General features: G+C 43.7%; 1 protein-coding gene across 3 annotated transcripts in view; it reads right to left on the bottom strand.

The window, feature by feature from the left end:
• Nucleotides 1-23,634, bottom strand: part of IL1RAP (interleukin 1 receptor accessory protein) — a 332,383-nt gene that overhangs the window by 45,484 nt on the left and 263,265 nt on the right. For all 3 annotated transcript variants that reach the window (XM_069727112.1, XM_069727114.1, XM_069727113.1), the window contains exons 5-8: nucleotides 19,528-19,693; nucleotides 12,050-12,121; nucleotides 6,076-6,205; nucleotides 3,721-3,875 (exon numbers count right to left, since the gene is read on the bottom strand). In XM_069727112.1, coding sequence (XP_069583213.1) covers nucleotides 3,721-3,875; nucleotides 6,076-6,205; nucleotides 12,050-12,121; nucleotides 19,528-19,693 — 523 coding nt within the window. The remainder of the gene's footprint in view (nucleotides 1-3,720; nucleotides 3,876-6,075; nucleotides 6,206-12,049; nucleotides 12,122-19,527; nucleotides 19,694-23,634) is intronic.

The raw sequence follows: 23,634 nt of genomic DNA, 5'->3' as shown, positions 1-23,634 counted from the left end.
GTCCTTGGCCCTCTTCTCTTCTCTCTCTACATGGCCCCAATTGGACAGACCATTAGCAGATTTGGCTTTCAGTACCATCTTTATGCTGATGACACACAACTATACACATCATCCCCTGACCTTACCCCGCTGTACTTCAGAACGCCACTGACTGTCTGTCTGCAGTCTCCAACATCATGTCTGTTTTCTATCTGAAACTCAACCTCTCCAAAACTGAACTTCTTCTGCTCCCGCCATCTACTAACCTCCCTAAATCTGACGTTTCCCTCTCCGTGGGTGGCACCATAATAACACCCGGGCGGCAGGCGCGCTGTCTGGGTGTTATGTTAGACTCCGATCTCTCCTTCACCTCGCATATACAATCTCTTGCCCGCTCGTGCCGCTTACACCTAAAGAACATCTCTAGAATCCGCCCTTTTCTCACCATGGAAACAACAAAAACCCTCACTGTCGCCCTAATCCACTCCCGCCTGGACTACTGTAACGCTCTATTAATTGCCTCCCCCTCACTCAACTTTCCCCTCTCCAGTCCATCCTTAATGCAGTAGCCAGGGTCGCCCATCTGGCTAATCATTACTCGGACGCGTCCGCTCTTCGCCAGTCGTTACACTGGCTGCCCATTCATTACAGGATACAATTCAAAGTACTTGTTCTCACCCACAAAGTTCTCCACAATGCGGAACCCGCTTACATCTCCTCCCTCATTTCTGTCTAGCAGTCTAACCTGTTGTGAATTCTGCTTTTGGGTTCCCTCCAGTGGTTGTAGGTGGGAATGCAGTTGTCTCTGAGTCGCAGTCCTGGCCAGGTGTATCTGCTGATTGCAGTTCTGACTGGGATATTTAGGTGTGCAGGATTCATTAGTCCTTGCCAGTTGTCAATGTTACTTGTGAAGTGTTCAGGAATTTCTTCAGGAATTTCAGGCTGACAAACCTGACCGCTGTCCTGTGGGGAAACTGTTTGTTCCTGACAGATGGACTAGTAAAGTGATTTCTGAGGTTCACTGTTCCGTGTTGGCTGGTCATCCTGGCATTTTTGGTACCAGAGACTTGGTTGGTAGCTCCTTTTGGTGGCCTTCTTTGTCGCGTGATGTGCCTTTTTTTTGTGCAGTCCTGTGGGACTTGTGCGCGGGCCAAGCCTTGTTGTTACCGTGCTAGTGGGTTGCTTTTGCCATTGCCAGTCCCTGAGAGGCCCTGGACGCATATTTCGATAGATTTTATTTCTGATCTTCCGGTCTCCCAGAAGATGTCTGTTATCTGGGTTGTTTGTGACCGGTTCTCTAAGATGGTTCATTTGGTGCCTTTGCCTAAATTGCCTTCCTCTTCAGATTTGGTTCCGTTGTTTTTTCAGCATGTGGTTCGTTTGCATGGTATTCCGGAGAATATTGTGTCCGACAGAGGTTCCCAGTTTGTTTCTAGGTTTTGGCGGGCCTTTTGTGCTAGGCTGGGCATTGATTTGTCTTTTTCTTCTGCATTTCATCCTCAGACAAATGGCCAGACCGAGCGAACTAATCAGACTTTGGAGACTTATTTGAGATGCCTTGTGTCTGCTGATCAGGATGATTGGGTGGCCTTCTTGCCATTGGCCGAGTTTGCCCTTAATAATCGGGCTAGTTCGTCTACTTTGGTTTCGCCTTTCTTTTGTAATTTTGGTTTTCATCCTCGTTTTTCTTCTGGGCAGGTTGAGCCTTCTGACTGTCCTGGTGTGGATTCTGTGGTTGACAGGTTGCAGCAGATTTGGGCTCATGTGGTGGACAATTTGGTGTTGTTTCAGGAGGAGGCTCAACGTTTTGCTAACTGTCGTCGGTGTGTTGGTTCCCGGCTTCGGGTTGGAGATCTGGTCTGGTTGTCTTCCCGTCATGTTCCTATGAAGGTTTCTTCCCCTAAGTTTAAGCATCGGTTTATTGGTATAAAGATTATAAGATTTCTGAGATTATTAATCCGGTGTCTTCGTTTGGCGCTTCCGGCCTCTTTTGCTATCCATGATGTCTTCCATAGATCTTTATTGCGGAAATATGTGGTGCCCGTTGTTCCCTCTGTTGATCCTCCGGCCCCTGTGTTGGTTGACGGAGAGTTGGAGTATGTGGTTGAGAAGATTTTGGATTCTCGTTTTTCGAGGCGGAGGCTTCAGTACCTTGTCAAATGGAAGGGTTATGGCCAGGAGGATAATTCTTGGGTTTTTGCCTCTGATGTCCATGCTGCTAATTTGGTCCGTGCCTTTCATCTGGCTCATCCTGATCGTCCTGGGGGCCCTGGTGAGGGTTCGGTGACCCCTCCTCAAGGGGGGGGTACTGTTGTGAATTCTGCTTTTGGGTTCCCTCCAGTGGTTGTAGGTGGGAATGCAGTTGTCTCTGAGTCGCAGTCCTGGCCAGGTGTATCTGCTGATTGCAGCTCTGACTGGGATATTTAGGTGTGCAGGATTCATTAGTCCTTTCCAGTTGTCAATGTTACTTGTGAAGTGTTGGATCACTTTCTGGCTTCTCCTGCTTAGCTGCCAATTCAGCAAAAATAAGTGTCTGTTTCTTTTTCTGTGGCACACATGCAGTGTGCTTATATTCTGTGCTATTCATTTGTTTTTCTCTTGTCCAGCTTAGACTGTGTCAGTGTTTTCTCAGTCTTGTTGGATTCTCTGGAGTTGCAGATATACGCTCCACATCTTTAGTTAGATGGTGGAGTTTTTGTATTTTCTGCTGTGGATATTTTTGGAAGGATTTTTAATACTGACCGCTTAGTATCCTGTCCTATCCTTTCCTGTTTAGCTAGTGTGTGCCTCATTTGCTAAATCCTGTTTTCTGCCTGCGTGTGTCTTTTCCTCTACTACTCACAGTCAATATTTGTGGGGGGCTGCCTAACCTTTGGGGTTCTTCTCTGAGGCAAGGTAGAATTCCTATTTCCATCTATAGGGGTATTTAGTCCTCCGGCTGTGTCGAGGTGTCTAGGTTTTGTTAGGCACACCCCACGGCTACTTCTAGTTGCGGTGTTAAGATCAGGATTTGCGGTCAGTATAGTTACCACCTACTCCAGTGAAAGTTTTCATGCTGCTCCAAGGTCACCTGATCATAACACTAACCGACCGCTGTGCTCTGCAAATGACTTTTGACTAACCTCTTTACTAATCCGTATCTCCCACTCCCGACTCCAAGACTTCTTCCGTGCTGCGCCAATCCTCTGGAATGCTCTACCCCAAGATATTAGGACCATCCACAATTTGCATAGTTTTAGGCGCTCGCTCAAAACACATTTGTTCAGAGCGGCCTACCACGTTCACTAATCAAAGTCATTTTATGTTTGTGTGTGTGTAGCCCATTCACTATCTCCATCTATCCCCCACCCCCTGAAGATGGCTAGACCATCATTGTAAGCACATCATTGTAAATACACACCTGTGCTTTGTATCTCCCCCACCTCATTGTAGATTGTAAGCTCTCACGAGCAGGGTCGTCTTATTTCGCTTTAATTATTGTATTGTTAACATTGTTACTTATGACTGTTTATACACAATCCATAGTGGTTACCACAAAGGAAAAAATAGGTTCGCTGGCATCCATATAATAAAATCCAGGTCAGTTTGACTAGAGTTCCAAGAACTCCCCCCCGTATCGGAGTGCACAGAAATCTGTCTGTCTCAAGTACAACCTGAAGTGTATCTTTTCTAGACATGACCATTGAGGCATACTATAGAAATGATAGCAATAATAATACATATAGTTTTATACTTCAATACCTTTCTCTTTAACAAGAGCTTGTCTGGAAACTACCCCCAAGGTGTTTTTTGCAGTGCAGGTATAGTTGTGCTTGAGTTCATCCGGTGTAATGTTTTTGATCCGTAATTCCTTTTTTACGGTCTGGGCTCCAGGAAGGGTCGTATCTGCTGTAACACTAAAGAAAATGAGAAAACCCTGCATCATTTCTTTTCCTGACTAATAATGGTGCAGACAGGAGGAAAATTCATTCTTACATGCTCGTGTGGCAACAAGTTCACTCCAAGGTTATGAGCAATACAAGATAGTAAACCGATAAAAGGTCTTGTTGCCTGCAAAATATTTTATTTTGCATCAACCAAGCTCTTAGAATTTATGATATATCTTGGTAAAGTCTAAATAGGGGAACATATAAATGAGAGAAATTATATACACCCCTGGGTTTCTGGCTAACAACATTGAATCATAAAAGATTTAATAAGGCTTTTGCAGAAATTGGATCTCCCATACTAAATATGGCATAAGTGTTACTACTTCAATCGTAAAACAATATCTGTATGTGATATGTGTGGAAACATTATATTCTGATGTCAGAACCTACCGATTACATAGAGATGATTGTTGCTCTTCACGCACTATTTATTTCTTGCAGAAGTACTTTGTACCAAATCACTTTGGCAAGAAATTACTTCTCTTGTGCCGCCCACTTATTAATGGACACAGAGCGATCCTCTGCTATTCAAAAAGAGGTTCTTCAGCAGCAGAATACAACAGCATAGCACACGCTGCAGACCTTACTTTTTAAATAGATGAGACCTTCGTTATGTAATAGAGGCTAAAAAACGTCTACTTATTCTCCAAAAATAGGTTCTGCTGCAATCGAAGAATATTATTTACTCTACGTTTTTGGAGTTCTGCGACCTGCAGCCTTGTGTTCCTGTTGTAGTTACAGGACTTCTTGGTGATTTCTGTTTCTGTATTATACAGCAGGGGGTCCATTATCTATACAGAACAGCTGAATAGTTGTTCCTTTTAGAACGTATTCCTCTATAAGAAATTATTTTCCTACGGAAATTTCTAGCAAGATGTCAAAGTGAATGACAGCGCTGACAGTCACCTTAAATAGCATGGTTGGTAACTGTGGAGATGAGGCACTTGCTACTAATTTTTAGTGAAAATGCAGCAGAGCATGAAAGAAGAGAACTCACCCTCAGCATTATCCAAGGTTACACTTATGAAGTAGCAACTAATATAAGGAACAGAACGGCACTAGACAGATACGGATTCCACTAAGCAGGACTAATAGCGGACAAATCAAGTAGCAGGTGTCAAGAAAGCTGTGGGTACGTGGTGCTCTGCATAAAAATATCGGAAATAGTCCACAATGCAGTCAAAAAGCAAGAAAATATGCGGCACTCACCCAATGGTAGCTGTGAAGATCGTGAGCTTTATTGGCTTGACATGTCGGTATTCTTATAATATATTTAAGAGGTTATAGCACTAATTGAATTGATTATTCACAAAATAATATTATATATTATATTATATTCATATAGAATGTAAAGATGAAGAAACCTTTAGAATTGTATGTTTGTATGTGGATTACTTGATAATATGTCACAGTCACAAATTATTCACAAATTTTGATTTTGTTAAACTCACGCTTCTAATTATGTGTATGCATGTCAGAAATCCTTTAAAAGGAAATGACGTGTTGTAATCTACCATCTGGACCCGTCGAAGCACTTAGTGTGCGAAACGGCCGTCGTCCGTACTCCAAGACCGCACCCTCCTGTATACCTGATGTCCTGATGGACGTATTTTACATATATTTTCTCCAATAAAGCTCACGATCTTCACACTTATGAAGCATGTGCATCAACAATAAAAACCCATTAGCAATACCATATAAAGGCTCTATGTGCAGAAACATGTATTTATCATTTTAATGACTGTATTTCAATAACTGTAATTGAGAAATATAATTTAGATTATTATAAATCTAGTCATTAGAGCTGAGCGAATATATTCACAGATACTAGTACAGCACCCACGTAGGTACTATGGTCTTGTGAATTTCTTCAGCCAGCACCCTGGCTTGGCACCTCTGATGTTTACACGACCATCGTTGACATAATATTTTCACCTGAGGCCTATTCACCAGGCCTCAAGCGACATCATGATGTGCATCATGCAGCCACACCCTGGGGGGGGAACTTGTAAATGCTAAAATTGTGGCCCTTCACAGCTCAGCTGGAATGGGTGATGTTCAGATCAGATACTTATAAAATATTTCAAGTTGCCGAACAGCCAGTTTTTTATATGTCTATCTAAACTGAGCCATAAATGGACTTGTCTCCCAAGAAAATCAGTCTTACCTTACATTGACATGTATTCTGGGGTCAGTAAAGTCTCCTTCACTCTTCCCATTTATTGTCCACCCAATATCATTGAATGAATTATTTACATAGGAAAAATAAACTTCACAAGAAATGTGCAATTCTCCTCCTGAAAAAACAAACAAAAACAAAGCACTGTAATCATTGCCAGTTTTACCCTATGCCATTGCTGGTACCTTATAGATTTCTGCCCTCTCTAGGTCAACACTGTCCTAAAATAATAAAGTAAATGTTAGGTGTCGAGATCCCGCCGCTGCACAGGGGAAATCTCGAGCCATGGCCTCTGCGGTCTACCACTCTTCTTCAGCCATAGAGGATCCTGCTCAGCAGAGACGTCGGTCCCAGCGCCTTGCTCAGGCTAATGCTGTGCGCTTGGTTGCTGCTGCTGTCCAAGGTTCAGCTATAGCAACCAGCATTAGTCATCTGAGCATGCCCGTGAGACGACTACTCATTGGTGGTCGGAGGTCACATGCTCAGGTCCTCAAGCAGCTCGGATTGGGCCATCAGCAAGGTCCCGGAAGGCTGCGGCTATAAAAAGATTGCACGGCTGTGCGCTAGTATATCCTATAATCGTAGTGTGTGTGCAAGCGTGTATGTCTCAGGTGAAAGCTCCTAATGATCCCCTTCCCTCTGGTTGTGTATGTGAATTGGGTGATTGGAGTCAGAGAGCGCCTAGTAGTGGCATTGCCTGTACCCCACTGTGGACTCAGTCCACACTCCACAGTAGTTAGCGTCAGTTTGGCATTCGCCTGTGCAACGCCACACGCACTTGGTGTGCTAAATCCGGTAGTTATCATGAGTCAGTGGCGATCGCCAGTGCGGCGTTGCACGCACTCCGTGAGCTAAATATAATTAGAAGTCCTGTGAAGTAACAGGGCTCACAGCAGTACACACCGGGTGACGTTAACCCATGTGTTCGGTATTGTATCACCATTTACAGTAGTGTCCGTCATTACCAAGCAGCAGTTTCCATCTCTGTACGGTGGACCCCGGGCTGCAAACGCACCTTATTACTACCTTTATATTTATTTGGTGCATTACGCCAGCCCTACCAGTCAGTACTCATGCTCCTCAGATCCAGCACAGGCTCTCCACTGCTGCTAGGTTTCTATATAGTGACTGCAGTGCTGACAACATGACTACAGCACATGCAACCACTGCAGCCAATCACTAAGCTCAGCAGCTCTGCTCATATAGATGGCATTACAGCCAGTAGTCAATACACAGAGACAGGAACAGCAGTTAAGAACAACTGTGTTAGGAGCTGAGTTCCCGCCGCTGCACAGGGGGAATCTCGAACCATGTCCGCTGCGGTCTCCCATTCTCCTCCAGCCGCAGTGGAGCCTGCTCAACAGAGACGTCAGTCCCAGCATCTGGCTCAAGCTGATACTGTGCACTTGGTTACTGCTGCCTTTCCAGGCTCTGCCTTTGTAGCCAGTACTGATCAGCAGCGAGCAGGCATTTCAGGGACTAAGTCCTTCTTTCCCTATACTGAGCATGCCCACAGGACGACCTCCCATTGGAGGTCAGGGGTCACACGCTCAGGTCCTGTAGCAGCTCCTATTGGACCACTAGGAAGGTCCTTGAGTGCTACAGCTATAAAAGGTTTGCATGGCCGCACGGCCATGCGCTAGTATAAATCTTGTGTTTGCATGGCCGCACGGCCATGCGCTAGTATAAATCTTTATTTGTGTGTGGATGTATGCCTGTTCTGGTGAAAGCTCCAAATCATTCCCATCCCTAGAGCTGTTGAATGCTTGCAAGTGTCTAGTGTCAGATAGTGCCATCCAGCACCAGGCACAAAATATACTGCGTTTATCCTGCAGTGACCGCCGCTGCGGTACTGTACGCGCTTTGTGCGGCTATCTTCAGTGTCGACAATCCGTCAATGTAGGGCGGGAAGTCCCGTTTGATCCTAGCATCTGACTCAGGGCATCATCGGGTGCGGGCTCAAAAGCCATCGAGGGTCAGAGCGGGATCAAACACCAGCATAGTGGGGGTGAGTTGCAGTATCCATTTGCTGCGCCCTGTGAATGCTAACAGGGCACAGGGTTATCTTTAATCCCGGCGACTATGTGAAGCAACAGAGTTCGCTCTTATACAGACCGGGTGTACCCGTGTCTATTCAGGTGTAGTAACGCCATATAGTGCCGCCATTTACTAGCAGCAGGTTCCACTCCTGCACGGTGGACCCGGGGCTGCGAACGCACCTATACTATCTCAGTATTTACTCAATGCGTTTCGCCAGCCCTAACACACTGTTGGATCTGAGGAGGGCAAGTAATATCTGATTTTATTATTTAATTATTTTAACAGAAAATTGGTCAATAGCTGAATAAAGATCTAGATAATTCTATGGGACTGTATCAATTGCCAAAAAGGCAAAAAAAAAAAAAAAACTATTGAAGAAGGAGAAGCTAAGCATCACAGTTGAATAGAGCGGTACTTTAGTCCTCTATACAGCAAGTAGATGGGAGCATCTCCATACAATGGATATGCCAGAGGGAACTGTAGTCTCATGGGATTAGCAATGGTCTCTGAAATTAAAACCCCACCAATCATAAAGTTAAGGAATAAGCTAGTGAGACGTCAAAACATTATTAGATGGAAATATCTCTGTGCTAAGCCACTGCTGTGTCTAACAAAGCTGTGGTAAGTAGCAGGAAATTTCATGCTTACATGAATATCTGTCATGCAAGATGAAGTGGGAGGAGGCAGTCAACACAATTAGCAGTACAGGGTCAGAGAGGATTTTCTAAAAAGAATGCTAGGGTAGAATCCTGGTAAACATATGGACTCTAAGGATGGAGCCACACTTAATGTATGAAAAAATCGGTCCGAGTCTCCCTGCTGAGAGTGCGCACAAGTTTTCTCCATATGGCCATCCGTGTGTAATGCGTTTGCAATGGGATGATGCGATTTTCTGGCACCTATGTATCCATACGGCATCCGCATAACATCCGTATGTACGGGTTTACATTTCTCACTGTTTTTCTCAATTGAATTTAATGGTTCAATGGGCTGAAATGAGGAAAATGTGTGCGTATTTGTCGCAAGGTAGACGGATGGTCTTTGTGGTGTCCGAGTTTTTCACGCACCCATAGACTTGCATTGGCAAGTCTCAGATGATATAGGCGTACAATCGCAGCCTGCTGCAATTTTACATGCACGTTGAATATGTCTGAGTAAGAATACGGTGATGTGAGCTGCCCCATAGTTTAACACTGGTCCGAGTGCTGTGCGATGTTTTCTCGCATAGCAGTCGCCAGTATTCTACAGTAGTGTGACTCCGGCCTAACTCAAAGTGGCCGGTCACAAGATAGCTGTTGACAAATTTATCTTCCTCAAACCCTCCCTTACATATCAATGTTCATGTCTGCCAAGTGCTCCTGTGTTCTATATGGTCTGTTCAGTATGGGGAGGGAGAATGTAAGCCTGACACCTTTAGTATGTCTAGACACCTCAAGAACAGAAGGATAGGGTATTGACAGTCCATGCTCAGAGGGTTAGGATGAATGCTATGACCACTGTATATAAGGGCAGCCTGTGCTCATTAAACAGGATTTTCTAGAAATGTATGACATTCCAGTAGAATAAGTCATAACTTTATAACTGGTGGAAACTTAATCCACTCCATTCCACCCCTTTACTTATAGATGATAAATGAGGGAGGTATACGGAGGTACACATTTATAAATATTTTACCTGGTTTATTAACAACTTGATTCAGGAGAGGAGGAACTCAACATTTCTCTAGGCAGAGGAGGAATTCAACATTTCTCCAGGCAAACACAGTTATAGGATACATTAGATATTACATTCTAGGATATATTATATCACGTGAAGTAATTATTCCCCACTACTATTCCTTGGTCAGGCCTCATCTGGAATACCGTGTCCAGTTCTGAGCACCACATTTAAAAAAAAAAAGACATTGAAAAACTGGAGCAAGTGCAGAGAAGAGGTACCAGCATGGTGAGTGGACTGCAAAGTATGTCCTACGTGGAACGGTTAAAGAATCTGGGAATGTTTAGCTTTCAAAAAAGAAGGCTAAGAGGAGACTTAATAGCTGTCTACAAATATCTCAAAGGATGTCTAAATGTAGAGGGAACATCATTATTCTCATTTGCACTTGGAAACGTGAAGAAATGAAATGAAACTGAAAGGGAGAAGATACAGATTACATATTAGAAAAAACATTTTGATAGTGAGGGTGATCAATGAGTGGAACAGGCTGCAATGAGTTCTCCTTCAATGAGAGTCTGTACAGACATCTGTCTGAGATGGTTTAATGAATCATTCACTGCTCTGAACAAGGGGTTGAACTTAATGACCCTTGAGGTCCCTTCCAACTCATTCTTTGATTCTATATAGGCAAATAGGAATCAGATCTTCATTTCTGCCTAACAGCATATGCATGAGTAGATTCTAGGGTATCTACTCCTTATTAAGCTTTTAATGTAGAATTAAGATTTTATTTCTTTTCTACATGTTAATAAGCAGGCTACGCAATAACAGAATTACTAGCAAACAGACAAAGAAAATTATACTGGTATTCCAATTAAAAATAAATTAAGAAATAACTACAAATTATACAGAAATTTTATCCTTGAGATAAATTACTACATAAATTTCCCATTAGAATCTATTTGTCACCATTTCTTGTAGCATGTCCGACCTTTTTACTACATAGGATACAAATGACTGATTTTAGAATAAATCATACAAAGCTATTCACAGAATTAATCTGTTCATCATTAATCATGTTATCCTCATTCCTAATGGTACATATTTTTTCTAAAATATAGTAAATCTGCGCAGCTTGACTTACTCTACAGTGCCAATCTTTATCATACTATGATTTGGACTGAACGATCAATGTGTATTTCAAGACTCTAGTGTGAGAAAGTATTTCCCAGTTTACAGAAGTCTTATAATTTCATTTATTATACTTAAAAATTTATGATTTTTATACAAAATTAAATATTCGATAAAGTAAACAGCGGAATATTTTTTTTTATCCCACACACTTTTCAAGTAGTAACGACCCCCTTAAACTAAAACATTTTAAAAGAGAACCGTCATTTCTTTGCGGACAGCTGACAAAAACAACTGGAGACCATGTACGCATCAATGTAAGAGAGAAAGGGGATTGGTAATGCAATCATTACTCTTTTTGCTATTTTATGTGAATGCAAAAATTTTCCAGAGATGGAAAACCCCTTTGGCATAGCCATTTATGCTTTTTGTAGATATTCTATTATTATTATTATTTATTATTATAGCGCCATTTATTCCATGGCGCTTTACATGTGAGGAGGGGTATACATAATAAAACAAGTACAATAATCTTGAAAAATACAAGTCACAACTGGTACAGGAGGAGAGAGGACCCTGCCCGCGAGGGCTCACAATCTACAAATTCAAAAGCTTAGAGTGATGCTCTCAGTAGGTCACAACTGTAAGGGTTAAATGGTTTCAAAGCACTGTAATTGGACAGTAAACTTTAAGGCCCGATGTATCAAAGCTTTCAAACCTCAATACTGAAAGCTTTGAAAAGTCACAAAATTTAGTTGCAACTCGGAGTTATGCCTACTTTTAGCGGCTCTTGGCATTCTCATGCCAGCTTCTCCCAGTTCCTACAAAATAGATGGAGCTGGAAAGAGACAATGGCGTAGTGGCCATTGTTTATCAAGTTCATGACAAGCGGCGGTGTTCGTACACTACAGATATTAGTAGGATATGTGGTGAGGTGCCACACGGAGGTGTACACCACTCGTCCAACGCTCCTGATTCATGAAAAGGTCTAGGCTTCTTCATGAATCAAGAGCGTCTGACTCAAAACACAGCCCCTCATCAAACCGGTGTGAACAATGACTGTGTTGTAGCATTGGACCCAAAGTATTTTAAGTCAAAAATTGTATAAACCATTGAAATGGCATAGTTTACTCACCTGCTATAAATTCGAAGGTTTGTTTGTCATTTGGAGTTATCATTACAGGTGGTTTTGCATACATAAGTGAAGCTAAAACGACACAAAAATATCAAGTCATAAAAAGTTAGAGTAAACATTTTTTTAGGACTGTCTAACATTTTTTAAGTTATTTTTCAATTTGCAATTACAATATGCCCACATTTGTAATAAAAGTATGCTGCATTACAGTAACAACAATTATGCCGAACAATTGTAGAAATAGAATTTGATAATGTATATAGCATAAAATATGATCTAAACCACTTATACTACGGGTTTATAAATGTGATAATTCCCTTTCCTTCTCCTACTTTTTTTTTTCGCCATCCTCCGCTCACCGATGCATTCCTCTGTTATATGTGAGTGAATATTTGCATGCCTGGTATTTTCAGTTACCCATGCCTAGTTATTTTCAGTAGCCTCTGCATCTTCACCTTCAGAAGCAACCCAGGGAATTGAGCGAGCAAGGGCATCCCGAGCGTTAAGGACCCTGGTACCGGGTCAATCGACAACGGAGTTGTGACTTGGGCCACCATCAGGGCATTATTGCTCTTACTGCTGCATGGGGCTGGTGATTAGCAGTACACAGAGGGGCCCGCAGGTCCGTGGCCTCGCTCTTGTGATTCTGCTGATCGGGACCCTTTTTGGAGCTGTGCACGACCGTTTAACCTAGTCAGCTGCGCAGCTCCTGCTCGGCTGTAGCTGGAATGTATGGGCTCCTTTCAGGTTTTGACTATAGCCCATACATTCTAGCTGCATCACTGCTGAAAACACTAAACGCCCCGGGAACGACTGAGGTAAGTATAACATTTTTTTTAAATTTTTTTAAATGGGTGAGGTGGGGGAGAGTGAGACTGCACAAGATGAAGTGTGTTTGAGGGGGTACTGCACATGGTGAAATGATAAGGGGATAGGGGGCTGCAAATGATGAAGTAATGGGGACTGCAGATAAAGTGAAGGGGGGATAGAGGACTGTAAATGATGAAGCAATGTGGACTGCAAATGATGAAGTGGGGGTGATGAGGACCGCAAATGATGATGTGGGGGTAATGGGGACTGCAAATGATGATGTGGGGGTGTTGTGGACTGCAAATGATGAAGTGGGGGTGATGGGGACTGCAAATGATGAAGTGGGGGTGAGGGACGGGGACAGCAATTGAATTGAAGGTGGGGAGGGGAGAGCAAACAATGATGAATGTTGAGGGTGGGGGACTAAATGATGTATTGAATGTGGGGAACAGCAGTTGATAATGAATAGAGGGTGAGAGAGAAAAGACATGACAATGAATTGAGGCAGAAGGGGCATGCAACTATAATGAATCGGGGTAACCGTTAGAGCGGGAGGTACGTAGTAGGGGGCATTGAGGATAAAGTAACTGGTAATGAATTGGGGAAAGAGTACAGGTGCTAATTAATTTATATATTAAATGGGTAAAGTGGCTATATACAGATAGTGGGGGCACAGTGGCAGATTATAATTTATATTTGGAATGGTGGTTTGCATAATAACCAATTATATATTAATGGTGGGTGCATGTCTGTATTCAGTTGTGTAGTGTAGAAGAAAGGGAAAAAGTAGGGAATGTGCTCTGAAAGTGGGGCTCTGGGTAACTTATTTTATGCAGAGATGAGTCCTGGCTGAAAGAAGTGATTTCAGCTAGAGACGTCACTGGTGAGTCAGTGTGTTACCTGAACACTAACACTATACACTGTATACTACATACAGCGGTCCTGTGTACAATGTCACTGGTGATCACTGTATTACCTGTATATTATATGCAGAGCTCCTGTGTATAATGTAACTGGTGATCACTGTATTACCTGTACACTGACATTATATGCAGAGCTCCTGTGTATAATGTCACCGGTGATCACTGTATTACCTGTACATACACTGCATACTAAACCAAAAAAACCAAGAAAAGAAAACCGATTGACAGTCCAAAATGAACAGTTAAAAATTTGTTGTATTAATATTACAGGTCTAAAAAAAATCGATCAAAAGTTACATAAAATTGTATTCAGTGAATTGACATACTGCACTAGTATGCCCAATGGGGCGTATGTAAACAGGATTTATATATGGAAAAACAATAGAATACACAAAGTGTAGCAAATGTGTAAATAAAAGTGATTAAACTACCGTATATACTCGAGTATAAGCCGACCCGAGTATAAGTCGATCCCCCCTAACTTTGTAACACAAAAACTGGGAAAACTTATTGACTCGAGTATAAGCCTAGGGTGGAAAATGCAGCAGCTACCGGTAAATGTCAAAAATAAAAATAGATACCAATAAAAGTAAAATTAATTGAGACATCAGTAGGTTAAGTGTTTTTTGAATATTCATATTGAATCAGGAGCCCAATATAATGCTTCATACTGTTCATTATGGCCCCATAAGATGCTCCATACAAAATAGGCCCCATATAATGCTCCATACAGTTCATTATGGCCCCATAAGATGCTCCATATACAAATATGCCCCATATAATGATCCATGCAGTTCTTTATGGCCCCATAGATGCTCCATATAATGCTCCATGCAGTTCTTTATGGCCCCATAGATGCCCCATATAATGCTCCATGCAGTTCTTTATGGTCCCATAGATGCCCCATATAATGCTCCATGCAGTTATGTCCCCATAGATGCTCCATATAATGCTCCATGCAATTATGGCCCCATAGATGCCCCATATAATGCTCCATGCAATTATGGCCCCATAAGTGCTCCATATAATGCTCCATGCAGTTATGGCCCCATAGATGCCCCATATAATGCTCCATGCAGTTCTTTATGGCCCCATAGATGATCCATATAGCATTGTGCCACATGTAATGCAGCTGCTGCACTAAAAAAAAAAAAAATGACATACTCTACTCTCGTCGCTGCTCCTCAGCGTCCCATCTCTCCACATTGACTGTTCAGGAAGAGGGCAGCGCGCGCACTAATACGTCATCGCGCCCTCTGACCTGAACAGTCAGTGCAGAAGACGCGGAAGACGAGGCGGCGGTGGAATGCGGAAAGGTGAATATGACATACTCACCTGCTCCTGGCACGGTCCCTGCATGTCCCAACTCTCCGGGTGCGGCAGCTTCTTCCTGTAGTGAGCGGTCACGTGGCACCACTCATTACAGTAATGAATATGCGGCTCCACCCCTATGGGAGTGGAGTCCATATTCATTACTTTAATGAGCGGTTCCAGTGACCGCTGAACAGGGGAAGAAGCTGCCACGCCCGAAGACCGTGGGACATGCGGGGACTGCGTCAGGAGCGCCGGGAGCAGGTGAGTATTTAACAGGCGTCGCTCCCCCTCACCCGCCGACCCCCCCGCCTTCCATGACTCGAGTATAAGCCGAGAGGGGCACTTTCAGCCCATTTTTTGGGGCTGAAAATCTCGGCTTATACTCGAGTAAATACGGTATGTGCCTCAATACAGGAAAAATATAAAACTACCAAATGACACTGTGAAAGATAATATAAGTATCAAAAATCTATATACATAATTGTCTAAGGGGTACTTCCGTCTGTCTGTCTGTTCTTCTGTCACAGATATTCATTGGTCGCGGCCTCTGTCTATCATGGAATCCAAGTCGCTGATTGGTCGCGCCAGCTGCCTGTCATGGCTGCCGCGACCAATCAGCGACGGCAACAGTCCGATTAGTCCCTCCCTACTCCCCTGCAGTCAGTTCCCGGCGCCCACATACTACCCTCCGGTCTCCCCCGCAGACCCCGGCAGTGCCAGTCTCCTGCCCGCAAACGGCTCAGGTGGTGGGCTCCACACTCCCACCAGCCTGGCACACCGCCCTCAGCCTCCCAGGACCGTCCTCTGCTTACCGTCACCCCGTACTTGAGAGCGATGCCCTGCAGGGTGTCTCCGGGGCAGACCAGCTGCTCTATGTACCTCTCGGCCCACGGCGCCGTCACGCTGGCCGCGGCAGTAGCACAGGGCACAGTCCCGCCATCTTCTGCACCGGAATACACGCTCCGGTAACTGTAAGAGCACTACATGTGCTGAACTAGAGCTTCCACTGCCAGCAGCCGCCGGCAGGGGGCGCTCCTCTCATCCAGCACGAGGAAGCGCGGCCGTGTTATCCCGGGACCCCCGGTGTAGAGCACGTGTCCGGGAACGCTGCGCCCCTGGCGGCATCTCCAGGCTGCACGGGTGCACTGTGGACATGCTGCGACCTCAGGACACAGTACCATTCATCTCTATCAGTGCTGTTAGTATTTTATGGGCAGTATACTACGTGTGTGTGCTGTATACTATGTGGCTGGGCAATATACTACGTGGCTGGGCAATGTACTACGTGGCTGGGCAATATATTATGTGTGTGCTGTATACCATGTGGCTGGGCAATATACTACGTGGCTGCGCAATATACTATGTGACTGCGCAATATGTGGCTGGGCAATATACTACGTGGCTGGGCAATATACTACGTGGCTGGGCAATATACTACGTGGCTGCGCAATATACTACATGGCTGCGCAATATACTACGTGGCTGCGCAATATACTACGTGGCTGCGCAATATACTACGTGGCTGGGCAATATACTACGTGGCTGCGCAATATACTACGTGGCTGCGCAATATACTACGTGACTGGACAATATACTATGTGGCTGCCCAATATACTACGTCACTGGGCAATATACTACGTGGCTGGGCAGTATACTACGTGTGTGCTGTATACTATGTGGCTGGGCAATATACTACATGGCTGCACAATATTCTATGTGGCTGCGCAATATACTACGTGGCTGCGCAATATACTACATGGCTGCGCAATATACTACGTGGCTGAGCAATACGTGGCTGCGCAATACGTGCCTGTGCTATATACTCTCTACGTGGCTGCACAATATACTACGTGGTTGGGCAATATACTACGTAGCTGTGAAATATACTACGTGGCTGGGCAATATACTACGTGGCTGTGCTATATACTACGTGGCTGTGCTATATACTACGTGGCTGTGCTATATACTACGAGGCTGTGCTATATACTACGAGGCTGTGCTATATACTACGTGGCTGTGCAATATACTACGTGGCTGTGCTATATACTACGTGGCCTGTGTTATATACTACGTGGACATGCATATTCTAGAATACCCGATGCGTTAGAATCGGGCCACCATCTAGTTGTATATAAAAATCCAAAATTTCAGACAATATAAAGTTCACACAGTGTAAAAAAGGGAAAAAACTACACAAATAGTGGTCATAGAAAACACAGGTAATCAGACTGTGTTCATAAAGTGACAGTGCACATACAACACCACCAGGTGTCAGTAAAACCACATATACAAATAATAGACCAGGAGCCAGCATACGCAGTCAGTACCCTGAATGCTGCAATAGTAACAAATTAGTGACCGAGCGTTACTTACACTTTGAGGTTATCAAGAACTCCTGGTCTCCTGTACAGTCGCCCACCCCAACGCGCGTTTCGGCACGCTGCCTTCATCACTGCATAATAAGTACAGATCTCCTGTGTATAATGGCATTTATGGTGATAGTATTTTTTTTTTATTAATGATCAGTATTGTAGTATTCAGTCACAATGTGGTGGTAATATATTGTTTGGCCTTGGTGTGACAGTATTTGTTCCTTGCATGTGCTATTACTTGGTCACTATGTGGTGGTAATATGTTGTCTGGTCATGACATGTTGATATTTGTTCCTGATCTGGACATGGTGCAGTGGTATTTGTCCCTTGTATGTGATATTGTTCAGTCACTGTGATGGTAATATGTGGTCTAGACATGGTGTTGCAGTATTTGTTCCTTGTATGTGGTATTATAGGTTAATATGTGGTGGTAATATGGTGTCTGGTCATGGTGTGGTGATATTTGTTCCTTGTATGTGGTGGTATTTGTTCCTTGTATGTGGTATTTTAGAAATTGAAAAATAAATATAAATATGCCTAAATTCTATTGCATATTTTAATAAATGTTTAATAGGTTAGAGTAGTGTAGGGCCCGGCGAAAAAGAGTCTACCTTGTCATAGTGGCGGATTAAAAAAAATCTTTTGGCCAAAATAAAAGCTGCTGGCTATGTATGTGATCTGGTGATGGGAACTGTTAATGTGTGATTGGTGAGAAGTGGAGTTTTTCCAAGAGAGAGCGGTGGGACTGGACAGTTCGAGGGGTGGAGGCAGGGCTTGGGTGGAGCCTGAGCGGAGTCTCATGGGGGCCCCGAAAATTCTGCCAGTATGGGGCCCTGAAATTCCTAGTGGCAGCCCTGGTTGTGACATAACGTAGTGTAACAACCCTGCTGGCATCACTGCATGGCCTCCCATCCCCCACCTGCATTACACTCAAACTCACTTATTTCTCTGGGCCTTGTTGTGACTTCTCTCTGCAGCCAGCTCCATGCTGTGTGCTCCATGTCTGCTGTTTGCTCTGTGCATGCTGTCTGTGTGCATAGGGGGGCGGCGCCGGCAACTCCTGTGTCTTATTGTGTCTGTGGGCACCTTGCTAAGGTGTCCCCGGCCAATTGCCCTGAGGCTTCCTGTATTTAAGACTTCCCCACCCATTGGTGGGGGCCTGTGCAACTTACTCCCTCAGTCTGTTCTTGCGGCTGTGGTGCCAGGCCCTGTCTCTGTTACTTTTGTGTCCGTCACCCAGGGGGGCGTTGTACCCTGGTCGGTGTCCTGTGTTTGACATCCAATGGGGCTTCGTACCCTGGCTTGTGTCCGTGTCTGTGCCTTGTCCCGTTCCTGACTCGATCTTAGTCTACTCCTGTCCCTGTGTTCGTTTATGTCCCTGTCTTGCTTTGCTCTGCTTTCGGCTCTGCTCTCTGCGACCTTGCTTTGTTCTTTGCTCTGCACTCTGTGGCTTTGCTCTGCTTTCAGCTCTGCACTGTGTCTTGCTTAGCTCTGTTTTCGGCTCTGCTCTCTGCGACCTTGCTTTGCATTCTGTGACCTTGCTCTGCACCCTGTGGCTTTGCTCTCGGCTCTGCTCTCTGTAGCTTGGCTCTGCTCTCTGTAGCTTTGCTCTGCACTCTGACTTTGCTCTGCTCTCAGCTTTGCACTCTGTGGCTTTGCTCTGTGGCTCCGCTCCTTGCGGTTCTACCTTGCTTTGCTTCTTGTGGTTCTTCCCTGCTCCGCCTCCTGTGTTTCCGCACTTGGCTCTGCCTCTTGCTCTTGGCTCCGCCTCATGTGTTTCCGTGATTGGCTCCGCCTCCTGCGTTTCTGTTCTTGGCTCTAGCTCCTGTGTTTCCACTTTGCAGCCGCTCTTGCGGTCTTTCTCTACCTATTCATAAGTCCTCCTGTCTGAACAGGTTCTTACCTGTTTTACATACCAACCTGCAGACCGGTCCCTACCGGTTCTTCCAGTGTACCAGCCTTGTCCGCCTGTCCTGCCTGTCTACATTATTACATAGCAATAAATAATTATTTAATATATAATTAATACCCACACCCTCATCTGGAAGAATTCACTTACCTATAGTTTTGACATAAGTGGTTCTAGTTAGATTGTAAGCTCTTCCATTTTCCTCATATGAAACAATGCATGTATAGTTGCCTTCAAACCGCTGCACCACATACACAAAATGCAAGCTGAGTCCATCAGGATGCCGACCAACAAACCCCTTCACCAATGCGCAATTCTGGAAACAAACGGGAAAAAAAAAAGCAGCGTAATTACACAATTTAAAAACAAATATATGATCTCCCCCTGTCTCCAGACACCTCAACTATACAAAAACTTTGCAGAAATGATTATCTTCCTATTGAAAAGCATAACAAAGACTAATATATCATAGCCTGCAGAAAAGACACAAATAACACAATGGGAGTTGAAATTGATATTTTTCAGTCAGCCGGCTTAACAGTTAAACCAAATGTAATTTTACTCCCTTTCAGACATTAGATTATATGTGAATGGACTAAAACAAGTTACCAATTTGATATGATTCCCACAAGAAAGTGTGACCTATGTGTAACATTTCTAAGATGGTAAGAATAATACGCAGAATTAGTCAAGCAGCACACAAAAAATTATACTTTACTGGGTATTGCAGAAGTTTCCCTTGGGAGATCTGCTTCATTTAATCGACCTCTACATTTCTGATTGAGGATTTTATTCCCTGCTTTTCAAGAAAGTGTACGTGCTACACACTTTGTACACTCCTGTAGTTGATCCACACCACAACACAAAAAAAACACAGTCTTAAGCATGATTCAGATGTCTATTTCCCACACGAGTTCTGTTATTTACCGTATTTTCCGGCATATAAGATTACTTTTTAACCCCTGAAAATCGTCTCAAAAGTCAGGGGTCGTCTTATACGCCGGGTACGGCGTGTGCAGGGAGTGGTCCTGGATGGTTCCCAGGGTCTGGAGGAGAGGAGACTCTCTTTCAGGCCCTTGATCCATATTCATGTAAAAAAGAAAAAGAAAAAAAAAGTAAACATATGGATATACTTACCCTCCGACGGCCCCTGGCTCTCAGCGGTGCAAGCGGCGGCCTCCATTCCCAAGGATGCATTGCGCGAAGGACGGAAATTTGCGGTCGCGACCCCGCGACGTCATCTCCGGCCCTTCGCGCAATGCATCCATGGGAACGGAGGTCGCCGCTTGCAACGCTGAGAGCCGGGAGCCGTCAGAGGATAAGTATATCCATATTTTTTATTTTTATTCTTTTTGTTTACATAAATATGGATCCCAGGGCCTGAAGGAGAGTCTCTTCTCCTCCAAACCCTGGGAACCATCTGGACCGCACACGCCGTATAAGACGACACCAGGCGTATAAGATGACCCCTTTCTTATACGGCGAGTATATCCCAAACTTTGGGGGTTGTCTTATACGCCTAGTCGTCTTATACACCAGAAAATACGGTACACGGATAGAACACACACATTACAATCTATGGGACTGTTTAAATGTCTTTTTTTTTTAGTACCGTGTGTCCGTGCAAAAATCATGGAAACATGTCTGTTTTTTCGCGAACATCACAGATGAAAAGTACAAATATAAGCCTATGGGTTCGTAAAAATCCATTATTAACATTGCACAAGATAGGAGACGCTATGCAATTTATTTATCTTTTATGTGAAAATCACTTGTGAAAACTCATGGTAAAAATTGATTAAACACTCATGATCTCGGATCCAAAACACTAAAGATATTAGTTAAAAATGGTTAAAATGATACCTCAGATGAATACAGGAATGATATATATCTTTGTACCGTGTTAGCCAGTAGATTTGTTACCATCTTATCGGTTTGCCATTTAAAGGTATCAACCACTGAGGAATCTCAAATCTTAATATTTTTCTACCTCAAGTGATGAAATCCGTTTTGTAGATTCTCTTTAATCCTACTTTGAAGTTTCTTTGCATTCACATCTTCGTGTATCGGAGCGGACATGTGGGTACAGTCTTCAGCTTTGTTCTGTCCCCTCCCCTCCACTATGTGTCTTCTTATTTAAAATGTGGTGCCAGCGCCGAACTAGCTGCAGGCAGCGCTTGAGCTCTTGGAAATCTTCTGGAAAATGGTACCAGCGCCTAAGTAGATTGCTCAGTGCTACCGGCGCCATTTTCTTGAAGCTCGTTAATAGTCTTAGCTACAGGCAGCGCTTGTGCAGATCGATGTAATGGTGGGCTTCAGTGAAATGGCACCAGTGGAACTGAGCATGCACAGTCTCTTATGCAGATTTCTTGAAGACTTCCGAGAGCTCAATCTGCGCAAGTGCCACCCGCGAATGGGGATTTAAAATATAGATTTTAAATATTGAAGAAAAGATACCTAGACACAGTGGAAGGGACAGAACATAGCTGTAGACCGCCTACAGGTCCGCCCTGCTACACGAAGACATGAATACAAGGAAACTTCAAACTAGGATTAAAGAAAATCTGCAAAAAGGATTTCTTCACCCAAGTTATCATTTTAATCAGTATGACAGCACCAATATGGTCTTGTCTGTACTTTACGTAGTAAAATGCTGCTGACAGGTTCTCTAGAATGTGCAACAAGGGCCTTTTAGGCTTGGAACCTTACATTTTTGTTATTTTATGCAAAATTAATTTAGTTAGAATTTTGAAACTCTAGGTATTCCTCAAGTATGTCGTTGTTGGTAATATCCAGTTGTTCATATAATTTTATGGGCTAGCCATTTGGTCTAACAATGTTTTTTGGGGGGAAACCCCATATTTACAGAACCCGGCCTTTTAGGGCTGTACTGTGTTTATCTTGAACTCATCAGTGTCTTTGTCTTAAGTTACTGTGTTACTGTAGTTAGGGTTGCTGGGGAGGGGGTGGACCATGCCTGTGTGTTGAAAGACCTGTGATGATGTAATGGCCATGTGATCTTTGAAGGGAGACCGACTCCTCCTTCCCAATTTCATAAGGCCAGGAAAAAAAAACATGGCAAAATATCTCAAAAGAGGAATTGTATGCTTATATTGGACTAACACTTCTGGCAGGGTGTAAAAAAATCTCAATGTTCCTATCAGAGAATTATTTCTGGACCCACTTATTTCTAATCCACACTACAAAGCAACAATGTCAGTGGAGAGATATGAGGAAATTCGGAGAAGCCTTTGATTTGATGATAAGCAAACTCATCCTGGAGGTTGGAAACGGATCAATTAGCACCTATCAGTTACATCTAGAATATTTTTATCAAGAATTGCACCAAGCTCTACAATCCTAGTGTTAATGTAACAGTGGATGAGCAACATTTAGTTACAGAGGATGTTGCAAGTTCATTCAATATATGCCTAGTAAACCAGTCAAGGATGGAATAAAAATATTCTGGATGTGTGATTCTGCAAATTATTATGGGATGAATGACCTTATCTTCTGTGGCAAAGAAGATGGTGCTCCAGTGCAGAAAGACCTAGGTTCTGACATAGTAAAAAAATAAATGAAATGTGGATTACATCCGCGCTGCTGCGACAATAATAGATCCAGATATACTGTTAGGGTGTTCGGGTGGTTTATTCAACGCGTTTCGAAGCTCAAAGGCTTCTTCTTCAGGAAGTTTCCACACAAAGATATCTTTGTGTGGAAACTTCCTGAAGAAGAAGCCTTTGAGCTTCGAAACGCGTTGAATAAACCACCCGAACACCCTAACAGTATATCTGGATCTATTATTGTCGCAGCAGCGCGGATGTAATCCACATTTCATTTATTATAACGGTTCTGAGAGGTCGCAACGCCGACCTGTGGATCTGCAGCAGCTGACAACTACACGCTTGTACTGTGTACTACCAGGTGAGCAGTTCTCTCACAATTGATTAAGAACAATCCTGGGGATAAGACCCTATTTGCGCTTTTTTTGTCTCCTATCTTTCAAGAATAGTAAACAAATAGGGATTTTTGTGTACTCACCGTAAAATCCTTTTCTCCGAGCCATTCATTGGGGGACACAGACCGTGGGTGTATGCTGCTGCCAATAGGAGGCTGACAGTAAGTGATACAAAAAAAGTTAGCTCCTCCCCTGCAGTATATACCCCCCTGCTGGCTCTCAGCTAACCAGTTCGGTGCAAAAGCAGTAGGAGATCAATAACAATATATGAGCGTATAGCATGTCATATTCTAAAA

Source organism: Ranitomeya imitator, chromosome 5, assembly GCF_032444005.1.
Source record: "Ranitomeya imitator isolate aRanImi1 chromosome 5, aRanImi1.pri, whole genome shotgun sequence".
Taxonomy (NCBI): domain Eukaryota; kingdom Metazoa; phylum Chordata; class Amphibia; order Anura; family Dendrobatidae; genus Ranitomeya; species Ranitomeya imitator.
Note: the sequence above shows the minus strand (reverse complement) of the source record. Positions and strands in the feature narration are given on the sequence as shown.